Source organism: Hyposmocoma kahamanoa, unplaced genomic scaffold (assembly GCF_003589595.1).
Source record: "Hyposmocoma kahamanoa isolate Upper Pololo Valley unplaced genomic scaffold, ASM358959v1 88, whole genome shotgun sequence".
NCBI classification, from domain to species: Eukaryota; Metazoa; Arthropoda; class Insecta; order Lepidoptera; family Cosmopterigidae; genus Hyposmocoma; species Hyposmocoma kahamanoa.
This window is the reverse complement of record NW_020654466.1, coordinates 17,335,814-17,359,963: the sequence shown is the minus strand read 5'-3', so window position 1 is coordinate 17,359,963 and position 24,150 is coordinate 17,335,814. Positions and strand designations below refer to the sequence as shown.

The following is a 24,150-nucleotide window of genomic DNA, read 5'->3' as shown; positions in this document are numbered from 1 at the left end:
TTTACAGGTCCCATCAGTCAACCGTGACCATGGGACCTGTAAAGGGCCCGAAACGTCGGTTTGTTTGAAAAAACAAATATACGCGATTTAAATCCGGAAAAATAGTTTCATTTCCTATGTGTAACAATCGCGAAAACCTAAGAACTCGATAACCATATTTATTAACTAATATTATGCTCCCGAATTTTATGAAAAAAATAAAGAAAGAAAATTCGAAAAATATCAAAAATCTAATTTAGTGGAAAAAAATTACAGAAACAAAATAAAACCAGAACAGTTCCAAAAATTAAGTTGGCGTAGTGTGTTGATTGGAGGTATCGATCTGTAAGCTAACTCTTCGAGAAACACGATAGTTCTACTGTATGTAGTGGAGAGTTGAGAGGTTTGCAGACTGTCCTGGTTTCAGCTTTAGATCAAGGTTACCATATTATTGTAATGGCATTGGATTTCCCTAGTGTAAAAAATTTCAAATCGGTCGGACAAGTAGAAATAAAATAAATATTTAGTTTATGGCTGAGATCATTATACTAACTGGAAACATAGCCGATGATCTTTAAACAGCTGAACAGAAGTTCATCAAACATAGCTTAGAATTATCCCGATTGAATTGGAAAATTCAAATTAAAACAGTCGCTTTGAGATCAGTTTGTGACGATGCGAGCTCCTCCATCATAATCCCGCCTTTTTATTATCTTTGCTCAGGTTCCTGGCCACTTATTTTCAAATTTTGAATCGTTCTTTAATTCCTTTGCCTCGTCATTTTCACTTGTTGTCACTGTCTACTTGCCATATGTGACATTATTTTACCATATATGATTGCTAATTACGCTTCAACATATCTAACTGAAGGATTTACTGGTTTCCGATTTCAATCATGTAACCTATGTAATTAATATCTTTAAAATCAACTTAACTAATAATATTATTTGTAATAAATACTTTTCATTCGGGCCTTTCTTCCTTTCTTCCTTTCTTTTATACAATAAATTCATGTGAACCGAGTGATCTAATTATAACTCGCAAAAATTCCTCCATTTGGGAGCTACACTGCCACAAACAGACACACAAATACATAGACAAAGGCTTTAAATATCTAACTCCCGTCTATTTGAGTCAGATGTTAAAAATGAAGCCTTTTAGAGTTACGTCGCTTTATAATGGAGATGCGAATTGTGTAAAAACAAACTTGCCAGTATACATATGCATAAGCCAACAATAAACATACGTACATAGAGTCAGGAACTAATGACACAAATAACAATTTACACTAAAGATTTGTCATTTATCATAATAGAGGTATCATCGTGATAAATGGTACACTTCATAAACAATAAAACTAATAAGGTCTCATTAGGCAAGTAATTCACAATAACTGAAGCACATGCTTTTTAACGAGATCTTATCACTACGTGTTTTGCACACTACGCGTGATGTGAAGTGACGCGGCAAATGTTTTAAATCTGTACACGTGTTTGACATATACATATAATCTCTCGAGATAGTCTATCATGACGAGTTAATAGTGCATATTTTATGTACTCACTACTAGACATGATGGCCGCGCCGCCATCGCCATTGCCTACGAATTAGACCAGGCGTAAAATCGGCGTTTTGAAAATTTGTTTTATTTAAATGAAGTATAAAAATTCATTGTTAATTATTAACTATTTATACCTCTTCTTCTTCTTCTTCTTCCTGTCCTTATCCCACGCTAGGTGGAATCGGCACAACACGTATTTTATATTAACTATTTATATCGATACCATTAAAACGTTTTACATCCTATTCATGCCAGGTTTTTTTTATGCACGCACTCATAGCCCCGCAATTGGGAACCCTGTATCGCAGGTGCCATGGACACACACATAAAACACCAAAAATTACCCAAATAAAAGAATTTTTTACGGTTCATTCACTATGTAAAAAATTCACAAATGTTCTGTTTCTGCTTTGGCAGTATTGGTTTCTGTATAATTTAGCAGCATGTTTGTAGAAAATAGTAGAGTAATATTATACCCCTGTAAGTTTGTGGCTGTCATTGCTTATTAAAATAGCTACATAGTGGTATTTACATGATCTTGCAAAACTACACTTGGTTTCTTGGTTCTTTATCATTATTTTGTAGAATTTTAGTTGAAATATAGCTTTGGTTTGAAATATAATTTTCCCTTTTTAATCGACCTCAAAAAAAGGAGGAGGTTCTCAATTCGACTGTATTTTTTTGTATATAGATATGTTACGCGATAACTCCGCATTTGTAAACCGATTTTGATGTTTCTTTTTTTGTTGAAAAGAGGGTACCTCAGTAGTGCTCCTATTTAAATTTGAAGATAATATTCCACCTCTAGGGATGGCTAATTAGGGGATGAATTCGGTTTCGCTCACTTTCCGGTAATCGACTTCATTAAAACTTGGCTAATAGATGTTACTTCACGAACTTTTGAGGGCATTTTTAGTAGGTACATTTACACACTTATGTAGTGGTACAGATTTGAATTTAAAGTATCTTATCACACCGTCAAGTGGACGTAGTAATGTAAAGCCAAATTGTAAATAATTTCCCGTAAAATAATTTCCTATAATTATGATTTCTTCGTAACACCTATTCAGAACGCCATTTTCTCATCGATTTATTATGTCATTGGCTATCATGAAAATCTCTAGATGAACTGCGGACCTGTTGTTGAAAATACATCATTACGTGGAAGTCACAGGGGAAACAAATTATATAATAGATTTTAAATGGATAATTACTAATTTGTTTTAACTGTAACGAGACTAAATAGAAAAACCAAGCGTCAACATATTGAAATCACATCTGAACTAGAATACATAGCGAACAGTGATAAAGTTCTGTATCTTGCTTGTCAGGTTTTACACGGTTTTCTTTAGCAAGTAAATTTCCCATGATTTACATTATCCCTTAAGAAACATTGTTTATTATAATATTAAGTTTATTAAATATCACGTAAATATTAATTCGTCAGTTGAGTTTTAAGATTACTTACTCCAGATTGTGCTAACCGTGTTTTATTTTGAAATTAGAAAATGTACTCAATATAATGAATACTGGTAAACTATATGAATAAGTAAATAGACCGTAAACTAACCTTACTATACACAAGCAGATTTTTAGTACTTTAACTGCTTTTTATACTGCAAATGTCTCTATCATTTTTTTAACCAGAAGCAATTTCGTTCCAGTGACGGAGCCCACGAGGCCATGCTTACTGAAGGCAAGAAAACGACGATTATTAAAGAGAACAAGGACTCCAGAAAAGAAGAGGAATATGAAGCTCTGCAGAGCTTCTTACGCAGCATCAGCTCTACGGCCACACTACCGCCTTACGTCAAAGGAGAAAGTTATTCTTCAGTTCGTGGAGTATTAAATCAGGTTGGTAAATGCGTTTTATATATCATATCGCTACATACCAACACCTTAAGCCTCTTCCAAGGACTTTTGAGTGGTTTAATTGAAATTTCAAGGGCTTCCGCGACCTTGATTATCCATCGATCCTGCTACAAGAGGGCGTTGTCATTATTTTATGTACGAAACAGCGGCTCGAAACACTTTAAACGATCATTCTCCGTCAATGTTCACTACCAAATTTGCTTGGCAATTTTTATTATTTAAATATTTTTTATATATATATAAAATGTAAGTTCGCATTTGACCTCCATCTCACCTGATGGAAAGTGACGATGAGGTATTCAAGTATATTATCGTGTAATTGTTATATAAATAATAAAATGATACACTTGTGAAATAATATTTATGTTAGGAGACTCAACTGGTCAATGACAATTTTGTTAGTGACCAAGCAGTATGTTGCGTCTCCTATAGCTTAACCATCAGGCGCACGACTTGTTCATCTCGTCACTTGATATTATAAAAAAAACAATAAGACAAACCTGTATTATTAGGAAATTAAAACAAATTAATGAAAATATTGAGAGTCAATAAATTTTTTGTTTTCAAAATAGACCTGAAATAAAACAGTAAATGGCCGGTAGCCAGACTTTTCAAAAAGTACTGCATTATTGTGGGGTTTTTACTAGTGTTCCGCTAAATGTGACAGTGTATGTATTTAAACTAAAACAGTGTAAACATATTATTATTAACATACAGATCGAAAAAACACAAAAAAAGAGTTTCGTATCAATAATAATAACAAACTAGTGGAGCATTTTCTCCAAAAATTGATGAATATCATGATAGTAAAACATCATGGTATTCCAAAAAATAATTACGGCAATGTAAAAAGATATTTACAACGATGATTTTAATTATTATTACTATATATTTATTATTTATTTATTATTATTATTATATTATTATTATTATATTATTATTATATATTTAAATTATTGCAGGTATATATTGATGCAATACAAACACGTGCGTCTCTTAACCACGGCCATAAAAGATATTATACACTGTATAGTCTTTGAGTAACATACAATTATGTACCTAACCTGCATAATTTACCTATTGTGTGTAAACTAGTTAGTAAACAATGGCGTAGTAACGAAGGCGTTAAACTGCTTGTATTTATATTGTCTGCATTAACTAGATTAGACCAGTATTTATTGTTTTACAGTTCTAAAATAAACTGACATAATCAAAAGTCATAAAATGGTGCATGTATAATTTATTTATCTACGTAATAAAATTTGTGACGTGGCTCTATTTTAATTAGGTGGGTACCACACATGGGTGAGTGGGTCCACGGCAAAAGCTCCACATTTTTTTTGTTTTGAAGATCTATATCTATCTATATCAGGAACGCAATATTTGCAAATATTGCGTTCCTAACGTTTATATCACAATTTATTCATTACGAAAATAATATTCCATCAAAAACATTAAATGTAAAAAAAATTTAAACAACCCTTTCAGCGTAAGAAATTAATATGAGTTCTCGCATAGAGCCAAGCCTGATATTATTTAAACCTTGACCATCTGTTGAACAATCTACGCAATGACTATAAATTTTAATTTATAGAGAATATTTTCCGACCAGGCAATTACGCAGCGGAGAATTGCACGGAGCTTCTATAATATTTTTGGATAGACAATAACTTCGTGCGCCAGAAAACAAAAATTTCGGGGTTATAGTCTAATCCACGGAATATGGTCTGTGGTCTAATCCATTATGATATGGGGGATGGAAAAGTGCCCTGTGTCGCTACAAGAAAAATATGTATTTGGCCGTGCTTCTGTAAAAGTACCTACATATTTGTACGAATGTTTTCAGTATTTTATATGATCGGATAAAGTACATCTTATCGTGTAACATATTAGCACATTCTTTAGGGTCGAAACACAAAACTGCGATGCGACGTGACATCGCAGAAATCTACGAGCTGGCACGACGCATCGCAAGAAATTGCGAATTGCTCCGCATCGCGCATTCCTGCGATGTTAATCTTCTTTGAGTTTTTTTTCCTATACCTTCTTATCAATAACAGCAGTGCAACACTCTTTTTAACCGACTTCAAAAAAGGAGGAGGTTCTCAACTTGACCGTATGTTTTTTTTGTATGTATGTTACGCGATAAACTCCGGTATTTGTGAACCGATTTTCACGATTCTTTTTTTGTTGGAAAGAGGGTACCGCCATAGTGGTCCCATTTCATTTTGAAGAAAATCATCCACCTCTAAGGGTGGCTGATCACGCATAAACATTCATTTTTATAAATAGCGCCTAAATTTTACTTAAGGAGTAAATTATTTTAATGGTTGGTTTTGCTATTCTCCAATTCAAGGCGTTTTTCTCTCTCAATATACTTTGAGTAGTGAGGACCGATTTTTATTATCTCCTGTGTCAAGTCCTAAGTCCAAGTATAGTGGCGAACTAGGGGATATTTCAATGAAACTTGGCAAATAGATGTTATTCCACGTATTTTTGAGGTCTGTTTTTTTAGTACTCTGTACCGAGATTATTACGATCCATGTACCACGCTACTTAGTTTAAAAAATACGCACAGTACGGTTGCCAAGCGTCCAAGTAAGTAAAAAGAATGGTTACCCGAACCGTGTCAGGGAGATGCCTTGCCGCACGAAATCGCATCGCAGCAATGCGTGTCGCAGTTTTCTGCGTTACGAATTCGCGTTAGACAATATCCTTAGGTGTATATTTTTTGTAAGGCCGCTATTTTGTATATATCTGTATACATATATAATTAACACCTAAACCATTTCATCTAGCAAAACAGTTCTTCCCGCTTCTCCTCCAGTGACTCGCCATATGTAAAAGAAAGTTACAATCGACTATACTTTATAAAATTTAGCTTGATTGGAATAACAGTTCGACAAAATTAGGACTATGTAAATTTGTAGCAATGTTCTACAAGTATTACTTTTTTAAACGCGCCTAAACAGTAAATATTTTACATATTTACCACTCATTAACATACCATTGAAATCTACAATTTTTTGATAAATGACTTTTCGAATTTTAATTACACTGCGATCATTGACTACGATATTATTATTAATATTTGCACAACTTCACACTTTAGTTTGGCGGTAACTCACGTTGTACCGAATCAATGTCCAACTGCCAACAACAATGTGCAACTGCCTCCGTGGCCGAACGGTTACCATGACGGACTGCCGCGCAGAGGTCCCAGGTTCGATTCCCGGGCCGGGAGAAATATTTGTATCGCCTACAATTATTTCACTCGTGAGTTTGGGTGTAATTTGTGATTGTCTATGTGTGTGTCCATGGCACCCGCGACACAGGGTTTCCCTAGTGCGGGGCTATGTTGAGTGTGTGCGTTATTTAATTTATTTATTTAATGTGAATAATTTAAAACTTTATATTTAGGTTCACACCATTTGTCAAATAGAGAAATGTGAGCAACACACCGATGTAAATTAATTTTCAAAGAAAACCTCATCTGCGTCCGCCATCTTGAACGTTTGACAACCAACTAAATAATGTGTAGCGTCTTCACCACACGTCAGTGAAACACAACGTGGAATGCCGCATCTACGACGCTAACACACAGATATCGTAAAGATCGTAAAAATTCACTGGCTTTCCATCTAATTTCATAACGTAACTCTCGATAACTACAAGAAATTGATACTTAAGAATAAGGTCGCATGTTGTACATTAGCTATTTTTGATATTGAATACATTGATGAATTATTCATTATATGAACTGTATTGTCATTGTAATTTTATATAACAGATACCAACGGTAAAGTATGAAGCTACGAATTTTTGAGTTGAATGAAGATCATTCAGACAACTATTACGAAATTGCGAGTTGAATGAAGATCATTCAACATTATTCAGATTATATTTATTTATAGTTGTAATTTTGTAATAAATTATCTTGGATTATGTAACTGACAATATTTTGCGAAACAAGTCCGCAATGCGAATATTTACAAAGGTTGGAGGTAGCTGTCGCAATCAGTGCTGAGAAACTTCTGCCACTCGATCAAGTTGAGACTAACTCTTTAACTTTGCCTCTATATTTTTAATATGCCTCACCTTGTTATAATTATTTTGAACCACTAAACCGTCGAGCAATGATGTCAGGTCATATCATGGTCATTCCCAATAGTTAAAGACTATCACGTCTGTCCACGGTCAGTGATACTCTTTGACAAAACTTTTTTACTTATTGGTCTACCGCATTACGTAAATATCGTTGCCTACCACCATACAAACTTATACTCATTAAAAACAGTTTGTGTCACTGCAACGCTCATAAAATGATACGATAGCGGAACTGCTTTCTCATCACTCTGATGATAAGTGTACAAAGGATCTAAAGATGTTGATAGACGATAAATTGCCACCAAAGCCCTTGAGCAAGACCCAAAATCGATTTTGGATGATAACATTTTATCAATGTTCGTATATATTTACATTTCAACAGACTTGTACTCTGCATAGATTATTAGAACATGAAACTGGCGGAGTTTACCCTGCTTGATTAAAGAAGACATTTTCTTTTTAACACCGGCGGCAAAAACAGTGGAGTCATAAGTCTATCTCTCTTTTTGGGACGAACAAGTCGTGCACCTGATGATAAGCTACATCCCTCTCCATAACAGTTGCAGTGCCACTCAGAGTTTTAAATCGCAAAGATCTGAGGGGCACTGTCACTGCGCCTGACACCTGAGACATAAGTTAACAAGTCCCGTGTGTCTGTAATTTCACTAACACCCTTAAAACGCAGTAACGCGGAAACAGGCAAGGTGGCAGTACTTTACTGATGAACTCTTTCTCAAGAAGCTCTACTGCTACTAATGCAAACTGCTACTAACCTGAGAGCGGTTTTTATTCGAAGGCTAATTTGGTCGGGATCTTAGATCGGGATGGTTTTAGCTATGTTTGATGAACATTTGTGTTAAGTTGTTTAAAGATCATCAGCTCTTTTCCCACACTTGACACTTGTTTTTTGCACTGATGTATAAGGATCTCTGTCTTAAAATTAATATTTCTAGTCTGATCGACTTGAAATTCTGTATATTTTGGTAATACGATAACATTACAATAATGTAGTACACTTGATCTGACTCTGCAACCAGAAGTTGTCAAGTTGGGCACAACGCGGTCTGCGTTCTGTCCTACGCCTCAATATCTCGCAACCAAAACAATCGTGTTTGGGCTCATCACAGACATATGTTGTCTGTGGGGCTCATTGAATTGGTGTCCACATGTAGTTTTTTGTTTTTTAGCCCCGCACTAGAGACACCCTGCGTCTCTGGTGCCATGGACACACACATAGATAACCACAAAGCACACCCAAAGTCACGAGAGATATTAATGTAGGCCATACAAATATTTCTCTCGGCCTGGAAATCGAACCCGGTACCTCTGTGTGGCTGACCAGCATGGTAACCGTTCGGCCACAGAGGCAGTTAAGATTACTTGGCTTCAAGGTGGTGCCATTTTGGAGTACACTATTTTGTATCGAAGGTTTATTTAAAAGCTTTATTTAATTAGTTATACATTTCTTATTACTCTTTAAAGAGCACACCTACTTATTATTAAACATAATTTGAAATGCTGTACAAAAAAAGAGTTACCTATGTGTCTCTACATGTCACATAATTATCAGAGATGCATGTCAGAGATAAATAGGAACGTATTTTCTCAGCAAAGTAGACGATCCTTTTTAAAAGACTTGAGGTCAGTACCTTTTTTACATTACCCATTACTTGGCTCAACCAATGCGGATATTGTAGCGTTTGAACTCAATTACATTGATTGGCCTGATCAATTTAATTGACTTCATGTGGGATGATACACACTTAGTACGATACGTTGCTACACAACAATATCGTTAGTGGAATATTTACATTGACATCTGGATCATGACTAATTGAAACTTTACTTGCCCTTGCCAGATAGTTCTTACCTAAATGTAAATAAATACATTAATGATATGGTTCAGTAACAGAGGTTCTGTTTTAATGAAACGATAAAGGAAATTGAAATATATGTCCGATATTTATGTATTTGTTTACGTAATAGATATAACAACGTGCACAATATTTTTTTTATGTTACCTAGTGACGGAATAAATACGTCCTGGCGGTAAACGACACGCCTATTCATAACAGTTACAGTGCCACTTGAGTTTTAAGCCACAAAGCCCTGAGGTGCACTGCCACTGCGATCGTCACCCTGAGATATAAGTTGAAGAGTCCCATGTGACTGTAATTTCACCGCACACATACCCTTCAAAACCGTAACGCTGTAATGCTCACATAACTGCTTGACGGCAGAAATAAGTAATGTTGCAGTATTTATTTGGACGGACTCACAAGGAGCTCTTATTACCTGCTACCATCGAGTATTTCACCAGAAATAGAGATAAAATAAGGGCCATCCATCCCTGGCAACTCATCAGGCAAAAGGACATTATGTCACTTTTAAATATGGAATCTCGTTTGCCCTAAAATCACAAATTAGAAAAGCTCAAATAGTACAGCGCCAACAACTGACCTGTGTTTACGTCTCCGTATATTCCAAAAATATTCTGTATTTATTGTAATAAATATCTCTAACTATGAGGGGCTGTTTCATTCGGTGGTATGGGATAAACAGCAAAACATCTAATTATAGAACAAACGGAATCACATTTCATCGGTAATTAAATATCAAATATGTCATTTTTCAATATTCGTCCATTATAGCAAAGCTCAAGTTAAACTGGTCGTTTTGAAGTGAAGTCAATTGTTTCGAATTCGAGCTAGCCAATTGGAGCGCAGTTGTCACCGAAATGATTTGGCAGAATAGTTTTCAAAAAAATTAAATGACATTTCGTATCTATTTCTGGTTATATACGCGATGCCTGCTACTAAAGTTTTGATTTAATTTTTAACCGACTCCAAAAAAAAGGAGGAGGTTTTCAGTTCGACTGTATGTTTTTTTTATGTATGTTACGCGATAAACTCCGGTATTTGTGAACGGATTTTCATGATTCTTTTTTTGTTGGAAAGAGTGTACATCCATAGTGGTCCCATTTAATTTTGAAGAAAATGTTCCACCTCTAAGGCTGGCTGTTCACGCATGAAGATTAATTTTTATAAATGGTTGATTTTGCTATTCTCCAATTCAAGGCGTTTTTCTCTCTCAATATACTTTGAGTAGTTAGAAAGTTAGAACCGATCCGAACCGAAGTGGCGGCACGGCGGCGAAAAACAAAGCACAGGTCGGGAGTGGGGGCGCGGGCGCATACGCGAAATTGCTCAGTGCACGCGCTACCTTGATCTAACGAAGACACGTAAATTATTTGTACTTCCGTTTGCCCGATCGCCGCAAAATGGATATTTATTCTGACGTCGAACTGATTGAGATGGTGCGACTTTACGCAATAAGTGGTTGTGGAAGTGTTGCGTGGGAGGATTATCTCAGCATTTTATACTGTGAGACAAAATGTGTTTGTGTTGTACAATTTAAAACAAAATTTACTATGCCATGCTAGACTATGCATTGTGGAAAACGGTGGATGTTTTGAACATTTGCTCCGTACCACGTAAGTGTAAATAAACTGTAAATAACTAAAAAATCAGTCATTGTAAATAATTTGATTTCACATTTTTAACTACGCCAAAAACCTCGATTCGGAAGGACTGTACATTACCATCGCACAATTTGAGGGGCGGGGGGGGGGGGGGGGGGGGAGGGGGGGGGACCTTTCGTGCAAAGTTTCAAAGTTAAGAAGTTAATAGTTTTCGAGATATTAATTTTTGAAAATTCGAAAAAAATAACCTCAAAAAATCATGTTTTCGTTCATGTTGCTGTGCTTTCCTAACCTACAAAACCTGTTTCCTATCACTTATTTTCGAATATTTCAATAATTTTTATTATCAAAACTACGAGTTTCCTAAAGCTAATATTTTAGGATTAGACTGCTAACTATGTAATCTATTCACCATATTAATTTCAACTCTCAACTCGTGCGATGGTAATGTAGAGTTGAGCCCTCAATTCTTATTAAATGATAACTTGTTACTAAATCATAAACTTATCTTTTTTAGTACGTAAAACATTTCGATGATAGTTCAAGTAAAAAATAATTAACATAAGCTAAAACGTAAGTGTGAAATCATTGTTATTGTTGCTGTCTCACTCGGCGCTCGCTTGGTAGTATTCCCATTGCACTCGAAATCAAGCGTAAAGGGAATCGGTTTATTCCTATGTACACTTCAAAACACATTTGTTGATTTATTTTTTGTTCTATACCATATCCTAATTTTATTTCAGTCGTTAAGTTGTAACATGATTTACTATGACATGTATGAATACGTCTCTTTTTCAAATATACAGCCTGTATACAGTAATATAAATATTTGACCGTGTCACGAAGCCAGTGCACGACCGAAGCACGGCCCGGCCCCGGCCCCGGCACCGTGTAACATGAATCAACCTTTACACAAGGTATAAAGTGGAATACCGAAAATATGTTGCCGTAAACAATTTAAAATAAGCCGTGGTAGCGTAATGGTTTCATCTACTGCCTCTCAAGCAGAGGCCGTGGATTCGAGTCCGAACTCGCACCTCTGAGTTTCTCGGAATATACTCGTACGTGCGAGATTTCATTTAAAGTTTACCTTGAACTTTTGAGTTAAGGAAAACATCGTGATGACTTCACTTCGAGGAAAGTTTACAACCCTCGGAAAACGTGTAAAGTTCCCAAATGGGTTGATGGTGGAAACTATTTGCCTAATATCGTTCACTAGAACTCAAGACAGAGACGATATTAACTGACAATTCATTTTAAACATCTATTTCTGTTTTCAGCGTATCACAGATAAGTTTATGACGATAATGTAGCATAATCGAATCCGTTTTAACTATCATATTGTTCTAGTGCCTGATCACGTGTGCGGTGCTGATCCTGGCGGCGGGTGCTGGTCACCCCATCGGCTTTTCCGCCGTGGCGCTGCCACAGCTCCGCACTGAAAACTCCTCCATGAGGATTGACGATGAAATGGGATCCTGGATAGGTAAGTAAACGACACTTTGCTACAAAGCCCCTGCTGTTATAAGCTTATATCATTTTTCTGGTGTAACGGGTTTCAGCAAGAATGAAACGACATGAAATTAAATACCAGGTGGTCGATCGACTACGTGCTTATTGTACGTAGGTGAAGTTATCATAAATTAAACATTATTCTTATGCTAAAGTTCTTTATTCTCACGAGTATATTAAAAAATAAATCATATTCTTCGTGAAGGTGAACGTTCCTCCTGTTCTTTTTAACCCCTTTCAAAATTTTATGTTTTTTTTTAAATATAATCCGTTTTCTCGTGTTTATAATTTACAAAAATTTGTCTTCAAAAATGCTATATGCAATTATCCAATATTTTAACTTTTTTAGCAACGAGGAAGGTGGCTATAATATTGGCATTATTGCATCGTAAACTATTGCTTTATAACAGACACATTTAACTTATTGAACGCTGGGGTCACGGCTCACGTGATTTGCTAACTCTGCGACAATGTTGTCTTGCGTAACACCGCGGAGGGAAAAAAATGGTTTCAAATTTAATTAACAAAAAGCACAACGTGATGCGCCATCATAGTAGATATTTTTTATATACAACTTCTTTGGTATCCTCTGCTGACCAATTCCGAATTGCGTTAGTGTTCAAAATGCATATCATGCCATTATCACTTTTTGATAGTCATTTGAATTAATAAGAAATTTAAATATTCTGTATTCTTAGGGTATTACCACACTTACCGACATGGAACCGCATTAAGTCGGTCAGCAAAAGGTCCATATCTATAAGAGCTGAAAAGAAACAAATCGGCAACGAATCTCCGTCGACGCCCGAACGGCATCGTCAATAGCCGAATGACCGCGTCGACGGCTACATTTCATATCCCCCGATCCGTGACAAGGGCTAAATAGCGTCGTCGCCCGAACGACTGCGACATATCGCTCATTTAGTGCAACATTGACTTAATTGCAATTTTGGCATAATTGAATTAAGACTTAATTAATTACATATTAACATCCTTTATCCAAATTTGCCAAAATTACAATTACATCAATGTAGCACCAAATAAGCGATATGTGGTAAAATGTGATCACTTCGACCTGGTTAAGTATCACTGGTGACTCCCTTATGTGCGTTTAATTTTAGTACTATCTTACAATTAATCGTAGGAAGAAAAGCTTAGAAACAAAATTTGACCCTATCTAAGTAATTCTAGTAGAGCAAGAGAGCAAGTCAAACAGGGCAGCTATCGTCACCACTACAGAGTGGTCCGCACTCGACACAGCAGGAATTTTATGCGAAGCAGCGCATTTTATGCGAATTGGGGCGTAAAAATAATAATGGTGTCAAATTAATAACGTATCATAAATATCAACCAGTTTGTCAGATGATATTTTGCCGCAATCTATCAATGGTAAAGGGTAGATATTGGAAGAAAGTAAGGCGATGGAGAAGGCATGCAGAAGATGTTGGAAAGCAAACATTACTCAACAACAATACTCAATTTAAAAATTAATTACGAGGGAAATCGTTGTGAATAATATTATGTAGATCCCTCACCACTGATTTCTGTTCAGTTTTTATGGGAAAGTTATCACGAAACTGTGGATGTATGTAAGGGCAAGTAATCAGGTAGATATCTTTTTTTAGAAACAGAAACCAATATCGAAGTGTCAAACTTGAATTGCTTTGGAATGTATACCTACGTACCTACTTAATTTTTTTGTGAGAGCGTACAAAATCAATTTCAATTGTTCCTGCCGTTTCGAATTTTCTAAGCGACGTATGATGACTGTGGAATGCTATACGAATTAAATTAGATATAGTGATAACTTGACACATAACTGTACTAAATACAAACCCACAATGCTGAAGCCGCAAAATAACCTACTTATGACCATATTAATGTGATTAAATGATGAACAAATGCATTTATTTTTAAACGAAATATTTTAAAAACAATAACAAGTACACGTCATTTTTTAAAAAGTAAGTCACTGTGTAAATTTGTAATTGTTTATTTTGACTAAGTATTTATGATCATTGGCTGAGACGTTCAGTTTCACGTCAAGTGGCACTTCATGATACAATTTTACACACACAGTATTACAATATATGGTTTGTAAAACTGCGATTTTGCTATTAAAAAAGAGACGAACTACTTTTAGAACGGTCAACGTGAACTGCATGAAAAGTGCCATTTTTTGTGAGGTCATTGTACGAATTTGACAGGCAATTCAACTTACAAGTTTCATCAAGATTAGTAAAAGAGCTCAAAGTAGGCCCCCGGGGCTTTTGATAATGTAACAGCAGTCACGAGAAAATAATTTTATAGTATTCGTTTTATTTGTTCTTGCAATAATACAAACTAGTGATTTCCCAACCTAGATCAAGAAATTAGTTCGGCATTGTTGTAGATACAACATCAGCAATTTAATTTGTTTTTTTTTTTATTCAAATGTAAGTGTGCATTTGACCTCCATCTCACCTGGTGGAAAGTGACGATGAGGTCGACGATGGAGCATGCACACCTAAATAATGCCTGTTCACTTTCGCCTTGAAAAGGTCCAAGTTATAACGTTCAGGGAACAAGTCTGCAGGCAGGGAATTCCACTTCATAGCCGTTCGCCAGTTGGTATGTAGTAGAGCCATCCCAAAGGTGGCAGCAGTACTCCATACACGACCGGACTTGTGCTTGATACAGCTGAAGCAACTGTCCCGGTGTGAAATAACGCCTCACCTTGAAAAGGGTGCCAAGCTTGCTGACTGCTTTTTTGGCCATGGATTCAATGTATCTGCCGAAGTTCAGATTGGACGACATGTCCATTCCAAGTAGCTGGAGACAGTCGGCTATCGGTATGGATATATCACGAAAAAAGGAGTCAGCTCAAAGCGACTCCGTTTTGTGGAGAATAGACACGCCTTTTTTTTTCTTTTTTTTTTGACGGGGGAAATCTTTATGTATACCCCTGAGCCCAGGGAGACTCAGGGGTTATGTGGGGACTCTCCCTCCACACTGGAAGGCCTACCCCACTAAAACCCCCCAGGGTTTCCCTCTCGCCGGTTGAGTCGGCGCCGTGGGATCAGTGAACATTCACCACGACGCCGCCCGGCCGCCCTAGCTTGCGCCAGGGCTCCCGCGCCAACGGAGGGACGAGTCGGTTGTCCTCCGACCCGCCCCCCAGACGAGTGAGGCCGTGCAATGCAGGCTCCGGAGTCCCTGTCCAGAGCCCGCTGGTCTCACTAGAATAGACACGCCTGCGTTTTGGTAGCGTTAAATTTGACAAGATTGGCATCGCCCCAATCGGAGACTGCCTTGAATGTCAAATCCAAATGGCTAACAATAGACTCTCAACAAGATTGGATTTCCTCTCCACTGACCTTTGCATTGGTCAAGTACCTATCTACTATTGTGCTGTCATCAGCATACGCATAGATACCTGGAATTAACATATCATTGATATGCAGCAGAGAGAGTGTTGCAGATAGTACGGAACCTTGAGGAACCCTAGGAAGGAGGAATCTATCGCCCAATGTCCGGAAGAGTAGCCTTCTAAGACCACTCGAATGGAACGTTCACTAAAGAAATCCGAGATCCAATTGCAAAGGTCAGTGGGAGGCCACATGGAAACTTTCTTAAAAGGCTTGCGTGTCACGCCCTGTCAAAGGCTTTAGAAATGTCCAAAGACACAGCAAGTGCTTCGCCTTCCTTTTTTATAACCTCGCTTCATATGTGACAGGCATACACAAGAAGGTCCCCAGTAGATCGCCCTCGTCGGAATCCGTACTGGCGATCACTGAGGAGGTCGTTGTCTTCAAGCTACGACAGGAGACGATTGTTGAGTACACGTTCCATAGTCTTGCAGTATATGGAAGTGACTGAGATAGGCCTATAATTGACAGGGTCAGCTCCGCTTCCTTTTCTGGGCACAGATACCACGTTTGCAAGCTTCCACGTTATGGGAACTACACCAGTCTCAAGTGAGAAGCGATACAGGCGTGTGAGAACAATAGACAACTCAAGCGCACAGTTACGTAGGACTACCACTGGAATTCCATCTGGCCCGCTAGCTATATTCACGTCAAGATTCCGCAAAGTTCTAAGTACATCTTTTTGGCGTATGCGAACTAGCGCCATAGTGCAGCCAGCCTGAGGTAAGGTAGGTGGTAGGTCCCCTGCGGCATCCAGACGTGAACTCTCTGCAAAGAGTGAGGCAAAGAGATTCGCCTTCTCTTCTGCAGTATGAGCCAGCGTGCCATCTAGCCTCAGCAGAGGTGGCAAAGATAGGTGACAAAAGTTACTTTGGACCGCTTTGGCCAGGATCCAAAAGGATTTGCTACCTGCTGGATAAGAGGCAAACGCCTCGTAGCATTGGCCCCTATGCGGTGCACACGGTCGAACTAGGCCCTATAACACGTTTTTGCACTTCTTAGCGGCTATATTAAAAGCCTTCTTCAGATTCCGAGTACACGGAGTTTTGCGCAGTAGAGCACCTGCCCATGCTTCGACGACTGCAGTGAGCGTTAGACCATAGACGAGCTTGGGGTCCATTGGGTACATGGAACTATGGTATGTAATACTCTATACCCAAATGCAAGATCTCGACTACAACATCAGCACAGCTCGACCAGTCTCCTGAAGTAAAGCAAACCTGCCAAGAATCTGACGCAAAGAAATGGTTCATCCCAATCTGCTAACCTGTATCGACACACACGTCTTATGAGACGTGTGTGTCGATACAGGATATCACTATATCAGGATACCACTGAGGCCCTGATCGGGTGGGGAGTATACGGATACAGTTTTCACCAGACAATGGTCGGATGTACCCATTGGGGCATCCACAACCACAGGGTATCGGTCCGGATTGTATATTGTATATTGAATATTATGGCAAAGTGTGATCTACTCATTTTCTGACTTAGGCATGAATGTATCCGTTCAGCCAAAATGTTATCTGGTTAGAATGGGATTCTGTTGAAATAACCTGTAATTTGTAAATAGAGATTAAATTGTCTTTTCATACATTTCGATTCCCGTCACTCGGTTGCCATACCTAGAATCCCATGGAACATCGGTAGGATTTTATGTCATTTTGGTTCCTGGGGGAATTTCTTTGTCTGCGAATTCGTAGAACCATTTTTCATTTTTAACCGATTTCAAAAAAGGAGGAGGTTCTCAATTCGACAGTATGTTTTTTTTGTATGTATGTTACGCGATAACTCCGGTATTTGTGAACCGATTTTCATGGTTATTTTTTGTTGGAAAGAGGGTACCTCCATAGTGGTCCCATTTAATTTTGAAGAAAATCATCCACCTCTAAGGGTGACTGTTCACGCATGAAGATTCATTTATATAATAGCGCCTAAATTTTATTATAAGGAGCAATTATTTTAATAATTGATTTTGCTATTCTCCAATTCAAGGCGTTTTCTCGCTCAATATACTTTAGTAGTGAGAACCAGTTTTTGTTATCTCAAGTGTCAAGTCCCGTATAGTGGCAAACTAGAGGATGAATCCGGGTTTGTGCTCTTTCCGGTAACCGATTTCAATAAAACTTGGTAATTTATATGTAATTCCACGTACTTTTGAGGTCGGTTTTTTTGGTACTCTGTACTGAGATTATGTAACGTGGTAAGCTTTGAGTTTTGGCGTCATATGCATAAACACTACGAATGTCAGTGGTATCAACACATATTCACCCATTTAATCATACGGGTACTTTAAGAACAGACACCGGGGCTTGATATCTTAGTTTACCCAGAAAATTTCATCCCATTTATGATTTATTAACTTGGAGAACTCTGCAACAACACAACAACAATTATCTTACAATTTAAAAACAACATTCTCACACTACTACAAAGACAAGTTAACTCAAGATCTAGCAATTTGTCTGCCAATTTAATACTGAAAACTTGGCTTTTCCTTTAAATTAAGTTGTTGAAGAAGAATTAGAAAAAAATCTAAGATTTGGCAGTATGGCTTAGATGCCTTATCCTGTCCCTAAAGACGGAAAATTTTACTACAGAATACATCACCCTAGCGATAGCAGAACTTTTCTTTAATTTTATCAAGTCACTTCTGTTTTGATTAACTATAAACCGAGTGACCATTAACATCGATTAGCATATCATTAAACAGTTAATATAATCGCCACATGACTCGAAAACGTGATTTGAATAAATTCGATTGTAAACGTATTTAATAACGAGATCCACAAATAAGAATTCCATTTTTATGTTCCTGAATTTAAATTTGCAAATCATTGTATTTAAATAAACGTTATCGAATCTATTTTAGACAATATACATCATTTTCACTCAAAATTATGTAGTTTGCTTGTCTGTTAATTTGAAGGTTGAGGCCGTCGAGTCATAATGATAAAAATGAGACGACTGCAATACTGCCGCCATTAGTTGAAAGGGCGCGTGTGACATATAAAAAAAAATTGTTATGTATACTGCCGTGATCAGTAAAAAAGGACGATCTGTCACTATTTTTATTTTATCTTAGGTGGATAAGACATTAAGTTACCGCAAGAGAAAAGCAGATATTTTTTTAATTTCATTTCTTTAAACATTATTTTCTCGGTTTTGAGTTTTGTCACAAGCGCCCTTCAACTAACTGCAGCAGAGTAAAAATTGTCGAAGATTATGCATTCTTGTCGTGGATAGTTGCCAAGTGTTATATGGCTTCGTTAAAACCATTTTATGATCATATTGATGAGGCGAATATTATATTCAGGATTATTGCAAGTGGAAGCCTGTGGTCTCTGTCTATTGCGATGGAATAGAACTTGAAGTAATTGCAGGGTTGAGCAGCATTTGAATTATTTCGACATTGGAAAGGTGAAACGTCCAATGTGCATGAAAAGTATTACAGTAGAGGGATTTAAAGTATTTTTTAAGAAAAAAAGCGTAAGTCTCGAAGCGATCTAGAGATCATATAGATGCGAGGATAGCAGATCTCGCGTAAGTCGTGCCGTGTGGCCTGTCGTTCTAGCCCTACCGCTTTGGCTTTACATCGCACAGGTTTGAGGGACTTAAGTTGAAAAGTCCCATGTCCCTTAAATTTCACCAGCACCCTTACCCTTCACAACTGTACTTTACTTTCCTGTAGGTACATATTCATTCACAAAGAGCTCTACTGATATAAAAAAATAAAATACGTATCTTCATCAGCCTATCACAGGCCACAGTTGGACAAAGGCCTTTCCCAATGTGCACAATTTCGACCGGTCTTCAGCTTGTCGCATCCGTCTGCTGCCAGCAGCATTTCGCAGCTATGTCGACGATCGAGGACGACTCTGTTGCATTCGTAATACAAATACGTATTTGGTATTTGCATTTCAATCATTGTTTAAAAATGTATTTTGTAATTGGAATTCGAAATACTTTCGTGGTATGGATTAGTGTACTGATTTTGTTCTGTAATTAGAACAATAGAGGTGAAAATAACGAATTTCGTATTTTATATTTTCAATATACTTCGTGAAAGTATTTTTCATTTTTGTTTAAGACAAATTCTCAACTTTTTTTTTTTAAGTAATTCACTTACATGCATTATACGTTGCCGTGGCAATGACCCGTTTAGCTCTTGCAAGTTGTCTCGATCTATGATGTTTGAAATTATGATAAATGTGTACAAATATTTATTTAAAAGAGCAACGCCTTGAGTTTTTTGCTCATTCCTGTCAGAGGAATCTGTCTTACGAAAAAGCAGTAGAGTTGAATCAATATGACGATTTCAAGTGTGCAATTCGCGTAGGTACCTATGAAGTTACCCAGTGTGAAATATATTTTCGGTTCCTGTATCTCGTACTAATATGGGCCATTTTTCTCCACTTTACCGTAGCATGAAAACTTTCAATAACGTAAATACAGACGTGGTTGACATCTTCCACGACTCATTATATAAGTTCAAACGTAACAACTGCTTTAAACTCCTAAGACGCCACGTCTCAGGGGTTTTGTTTTATATTATTTAATATTTTTTTAGATAGTAGTATTTGTTCTTTTTTTTCCGTACAGTATTTTTGTTTCTATTTGCTTTTTAAATTAGGGTTTTTTTTCTTCGTAAATGCTGTATATGCCTGGAATGGTACAACATACTGTATAAAAAATTATATGTTATAAAATTTAAATTCTCTATGTATGTGCCGATGGTGTATCTAAATAAATAAATAAAAAATAAAAAGTAAAGATTATTTGACTTTGAGAACACAGAAAAACGTTATTACAAAAATATGTTAAAAACAAGAATATGCTTGGCGGTAGGTACACGGACGGTAGTTCAACTACGAAATAATAAAGTTTTATCGTAAAATATTTTGTATTTCGCATAATAAATACATTTAAGAAAGTATTTTGTAATTTATATTTTAATCAAAACATAGCACGTATACATAGCCCCAGCCCTAAGTATGTATGTATTATCTGGCTAATAATTCCTATGTAAAGTCACGAAGGCGTAGGGGTTTACACGCGGCCAATTTTACCTCCTCAAATCCCTATATACGTAGCGTATCGGTTATCTAATCGTAAATTGTCACCCAAATCCGTTCAGTCGATGGATTATGATTAAATAATAACTTCTCTCCAAGCTTTTGCATTAAAAATTATACTCGATACAAAGTAATGCAGGTAATGATTTACATATACTATTTTAACATACTTCAAAAAAAAGAAGGAGGTTCTTAATTCGACTGTATTTCTTTAAGTATGTTACGCAATAACTTTGTAAACCGATTTTGATGATTCTTTCTTTGCTGGAAAGTTAGTACCTTCATTAGTAATCTCATTTAAATTCGAAGAAAATATTCCACGTCTAGGGGTGGCAAACTAGGGGATGAATCCGGTTTCGCGCACTTTCCGATAATCAATTTCAATAAAACTTTGCAAATAGATGTAATTCCACGCAATTTTGTGATCGTTTTAGTACTCTGTACTGAGATTAAAAGTCGTATTCTAGAACTCTACTCAATGCTTAAGTAAGGACTTGAGTATGATTCAAAGTACTAGAAATCATACTCAAGTCCCTGCCATTAGGGTCGTATTTCCAGTGCTTGTGTTTCCAGTGCAATCCTGACTTGAGCATTGAGTAGAGTTCTAGAATACGACTCTAAAAATCATTCATTTCCACACACTAACTACCAACTATTTAGAAATAGAGCGGCAGATAGAAGTAGCTCAGCGCTAGTTCTCAGCTTGCCCCCAAAAAGCATTTGTATTTCGGGTCTGTTTCGCAAACTTTGACAGCTACATAACTCTATATAATTTAATGCTGCGAATATAAAAAAAATCATTTATTAACCATTAACTGCCTCAGTGGCTGAACGGTTACCATGCCTACCACGGTTACCGTGGCATGACTGCCACGCAGAGGTCCCAGATTCCATACCTGGGCCGGAAGAAATATTTGTATGGCCTACATTTAATCAACTCGTGAGTTTGTGTGTAATTTGTGATTGTCTATGTGTGTGTCCGTGGCACCCGCGACACAGGGTTTCCCTAGTGCGGGGCTATGTTGAGTGTGTGCGTTATTAATATTATTATTTATACCTAGTTATAAATTAACGAAGCTAAATCTGAATATTAATTTATTTAATTCTATCAATTTACACCGCTCAAATTAATAAATATCTGTTTGACGATGATAATTAATCTCAATGTTACTAGCATATCTGTCTATCTTGGTGACATTTAATATGACATATAAATTACATTTAATATATACATATACCTAACTTAAAGTTTAAGTTTTAAATAGTGATATGAATAACATCAGCTACTTGTATTAACAATTAAAATTACTATTAACGTGGCTCTTCTTTAAACGGAAATGACAATTTTTGTTTAAGGAAGAGCCACGTTTAATGGATTTTTGTATTTTTTTTAATATTTATTTTTAAATTTTTTTTTTTTTGTTATTATCTTTTTTGCACCAGAGCTTATATCAAATTCTTAAGTTTTAGCAATACGACGCGAATAGGTATATGTTTTTTCAGTCACCCGTGACTTTTGAAAAACAAATATTCGCAATTAAAACCCGAAAACATAGTCATATCAGTTTTAGTTAAATTATGCCCACTGGGATTCAATTTGATTTTGTTGTGTCAAGTACGTACATTGCCTGTTTGTCCTTACTAATTCGTGATTCTAAAAAAAAAGCTTTTGCGCAAATACTTTTTCTTTTCAATTCAATATTTCAATATCACCATTTTCTTTTCAGCCAGCATCCACTCAGCCGCAACACCCCTAGGGTCGATGATGTCAGGGCCAATAATGGAGGCAATAGGGCGACGGCGGACGCTGCAGGCTTCCACACTTCCACTGATTGTCGGTTGGATCCTTATAGGAACCGCTTCGCATCACGCTCTGGTACTGCTTGGACGAGTTGTTTGCGGGTTTGCTGTTGGTATTATGGCTGCTCCTTCTCAGGTTAGTCCGCTAACCGTTGTTACGTGCGAAGTGCTAATATGGACTAGTTTAGGTCACCACACTTGTCGACACGGAATCGATCTTTAAACCGGTCAGAAAAAGCTTTATATTCATAGTGAAATCGTTTATATAATATCATGTGACGGGTCAAACAAGTCGTGCGCCTGATGGTAAGCTACACGCCTGTCCATAACAGTTTCAGTGCCACTCAGAGCTTTAAATCGCAAAGATCTGAGGGGCACTGCTACTATGCCCGTCACTCTGAGACATAAGTTGACAAGTAACATGCGCCTGAAATTTCACCAGCACCCTTACCCTTCAAAACCGGAACACAGTAATGCTGACATTACTGCTTGGCGGCAGAAATAGGTAAGGTGGCAGTACGTCTCTGGACGAACTCTTTCACAACGTACTCTACCGCTGCTAATTCTTCAATAACTTAATTTAAAGGAAAAGCCAAGTTTTCAGTATGAAATTGGCAGGCACATTGCCAGATCTTGAGTTAACTTTTCTTTGTTGTAGTGTGAGAATGTTGTTTTTAAATTGTGAGATAATTGCTGTTGTGGTGTAATTAAGTTCTCCAAGTTAATAAATCTTAAATGAGAATGACATTTTCAGGGCCAGCTAAGATGTTATGCCCCAGTGTCTGTTCTTAAAGTACCCGCTGATTAAATAGGAGCTCTGTGGCAGGGGCATTGAGATCAGATCTTTGAAATTTAAAGATCTGAGTAGCACTATACCTTTTAGGGACAGGCGTGTTGCTTACCACTAGACACACGACTTGTTCGCCCCGTCAGTATTATAAAAAAAATTTAATAATAGTGAAAAAGACGCGTTCTCATTCCGCATGCAGTCCAAGCGGAAACGAATCAATTTTTCGCTCCTATTAAATTAAAGACACTGTTACGTCTTGTGTCCAATACGCAAACCTGCTGGCCAGCATATTCACTCGAGCCGCCAATGTCCTACGCTCTCTTTACATGTCTCGATCATCCCAAAGCTCAGTATTTACTATGTGACCCAGGTACCTGTACTGTATCACTCTAGCCAACTCACTACCATACCATATTAATTGGAGGTACATGTCTGGGAGACCTGCCACGCGACGCGAATACCGTGTACTGTCTTTTCTTGGAGTTGTATTTTAATCTTTTCTCTCTCTCTCTCTCTCTCTACTGTGTAGTAGTAGCAGTAGAGCTACTTATGAAAGAGTTTGTCCA

At 37.1% G+C, this 24,150-nt stretch overlaps 1 protein-coding gene across 2 annotated transcripts in view; it reads left to right on the top strand.

Annotated features, from left to right (window-relative positions):
* Window positions 1–24,150, top strand: part of LOC113235620 (facilitated trehalose transporter Tret1-like) — a 58,937-nt gene that overhangs the window by 23,034 nt on the left and 11,753 nt on the right. For both annotated transcript variants that reach the window (XM_026471393.1, XM_026471394.1), the window contains exons 2-4: window positions 3,205–3,394; window positions 12,351–12,486; window positions 22,722–22,930. In XM_026471393.1, the coding sequence (XP_026327178.1) occupies window positions 3,205–3,394; window positions 12,351–12,486; window positions 22,722–22,930 (535 nt within the window). The remainder of the gene's footprint in view (window positions 1–3,204; window positions 3,395–12,350; window positions 12,487–22,721; window positions 22,931–24,150) is intronic.